The sequence below is a fragment of the Bison bison genome, unplaced genomic scaffold, assembly GCF_000754665.1.
Source record: "Bison bison bison isolate TAMUID 2011002044 unplaced genomic scaffold, Bison_UMD1.0 scf7180017849645, whole genome shotgun sequence".
Taxonomy (NCBI): Eukaryota; Metazoa; Chordata; class Mammalia; order Artiodactyla; family Bovidae; genus Bison; species Bison bison.
In genome coordinates this window covers 13423-15387 of record NW_011480218.1, presented here as the reverse complement: position 1 = coordinate 15387, position 1965 = coordinate 13423, and the positions used below count along the sequence as shown (strand labels likewise).

The 1965-nt window shown below is 38.4% G+C and overlaps 1 protein-coding gene across 1 annotated transcript in view; it reads right to left on the bottom strand.

Moving 5' to 3' along the window:
* Positions 1 to 1076: 1076 nt before the first annotated feature.
* CDX4 (caudal type homeobox 4) overlaps positions 1077 to 1965 on the bottom strand; it is a gene marked incomplete at its 3' end in the record, with an annotated part of 3825 nt that continues 2936 nt past the window's right edge. The window contains exon 2 of the mRNA XM_010847471.1: positions 1077 to 1222. Within this exon, the coding sequence (XP_010845773.1) occupies positions 1077 to 1222 (146 nt within the window). The remainder of the gene's footprint in view (positions 1223 to 1965) is intronic.

Genomic DNA, 1965 nt, shown 5'->3' with positions numbered 1-1965 from the left:
TTTTTAAAAAAGCTGAGACTCAGAAAGGGAAAATATCTTTCATGAGATGAAATTGAAATCAAGCCCAGGGCCTCAGACTCTGAATGCAGTAGTCTTTACATTATACCTCACTCACCATCTTTGTTGCACAGGTAAAAATAAATAATGATAGTATGGCAGATTCTGAGGCATGGTGATGAAAAGGGAGGGATTTAAATAGCAACGGTGATTATGATCTGTCATTAAAAGACTAAGGTTAGGGACTTCCCTGGCAGTCCAGAGGTTAAGACTCTGCACTTCCAATGCACGGGGCACAGGTTTGACCCTTGGTCTGAGAACTAAGATCCTACATGCCATGTAAAATTTTTTTTTAAAAGTAAGTTTAATGACACAGAACTGGGTGAACAAGGGTTATGAAGTACTATATCTCTTGCTGTGTGCCTTTATAAATGGTTGAAATGTAGATTACTTGGGATAAGGCATTAATGGACTTTACAGTTCTAGAATTATATGATATCCAGGATTACTCCTAGACCTTAGTGGAAAAAAAAAAGAACATCAAATAGTTATGTCATGTCAAAAGCTGGGTGAGTGGAAACTACTGATTCTTGCCAAGATTTAATTTTCACTGAGTATCCACAGTAAGCTAAATCTGAGGCAGGAATCATAGGATTACATAGACCACAGAAAATTAAATCTCCTAGCCTGAATAATAGAAAAACTTGATTCAGGTATAAGCATTGGTGTTCATTTACTGTTACAGTTTGACTGATATAAGCCAGATAATTGCCATGATTGACAGATTTCAACTTCACACATAGATTATAACTACTTGGGAAATCATATCAAGGTTTTGACTTGGCTGACCAATTGTACGGGGATTTTAATCCTTCTCCATCCACTATGTCCCCATCCTTGTTTCCACACCTATATAGTGCCCACCACACTAGGAGGTTCAATAGGAAAAATATGGGCTTTAGGAAAGCTTTGAGAATGGCTTAGTCTTCTTTTGCTTCCCTCCTGCTTACAGATGTCCTTAAAATCTTAGCCTATTTGAAATGCTTATATGAAAAATGTTAAATGCACTTCCGGTGTACCTGTCTCTCAGAAAGGCCCAAGTTGACTGCAAGCTCTGATTTTCTCCGAATGGTGATATATCTATTGCAGTGGAATTCTTTCTCCAGCTCCAACCTTTGATGATCTGTGTAAACTACGCGGTACTTTTCTTTTGTCCTGGTTTTCCCTGTTAGGGGAGAAAGGAGTGTATTTAATCATATTTTTTTTCTTTGGAGGTTATTTTGGTTGGAGGAATCAGAGCCACTGTTCCTACCCTTAGCTATTACTTTCAAATATAAAACAAGTACATTTTTTGAACCAAATATGTCATAAGTCCATTTCTTCATTAAGTACTTTGTCATCCGTGGCTATTAGACACACACACACACACACACACACACATTCAACACACCCATCACAGCACCATTGACATACTGTTACACCAAAGCATTTTAAAGCAAACACTAGCCATGATTTTCATTCCCTTCCCTCTCACATATGAGAGCAGGATTGGCAATAGTAGCACCATCCATTATACGTGCACTTCCATTTTTATTGTATAGAGTTCCTTCATGTTGTTTCCTATTGAACCTCTCTCTCACCTACCCTTTCAGCTTATGCAGAATGTGTCTTATTCCCATTGTACAGATAAGGAAACCGAGGCTCAGAGGTAAGTGGCTTTGTGGTAGTGGGCTTAGGAATGGGGACCCAAACACATACCTCTGACTGACTCCAAGTCCAGTGTGCCAAATGTTATTCCTAGTTTAAATATGCTGGACAGCATAAGAATGGCCCAAGTGCAGCAAACTGTTTCGTGATACTGACATTCTTATTACATGCACATTCTAGAGAGAATTTCATTTGGATAGTACTTAAAAAAGAAAACATCTCTTGTCACTTGGATTCTGTTCTACAATAGCTCTATGGGCT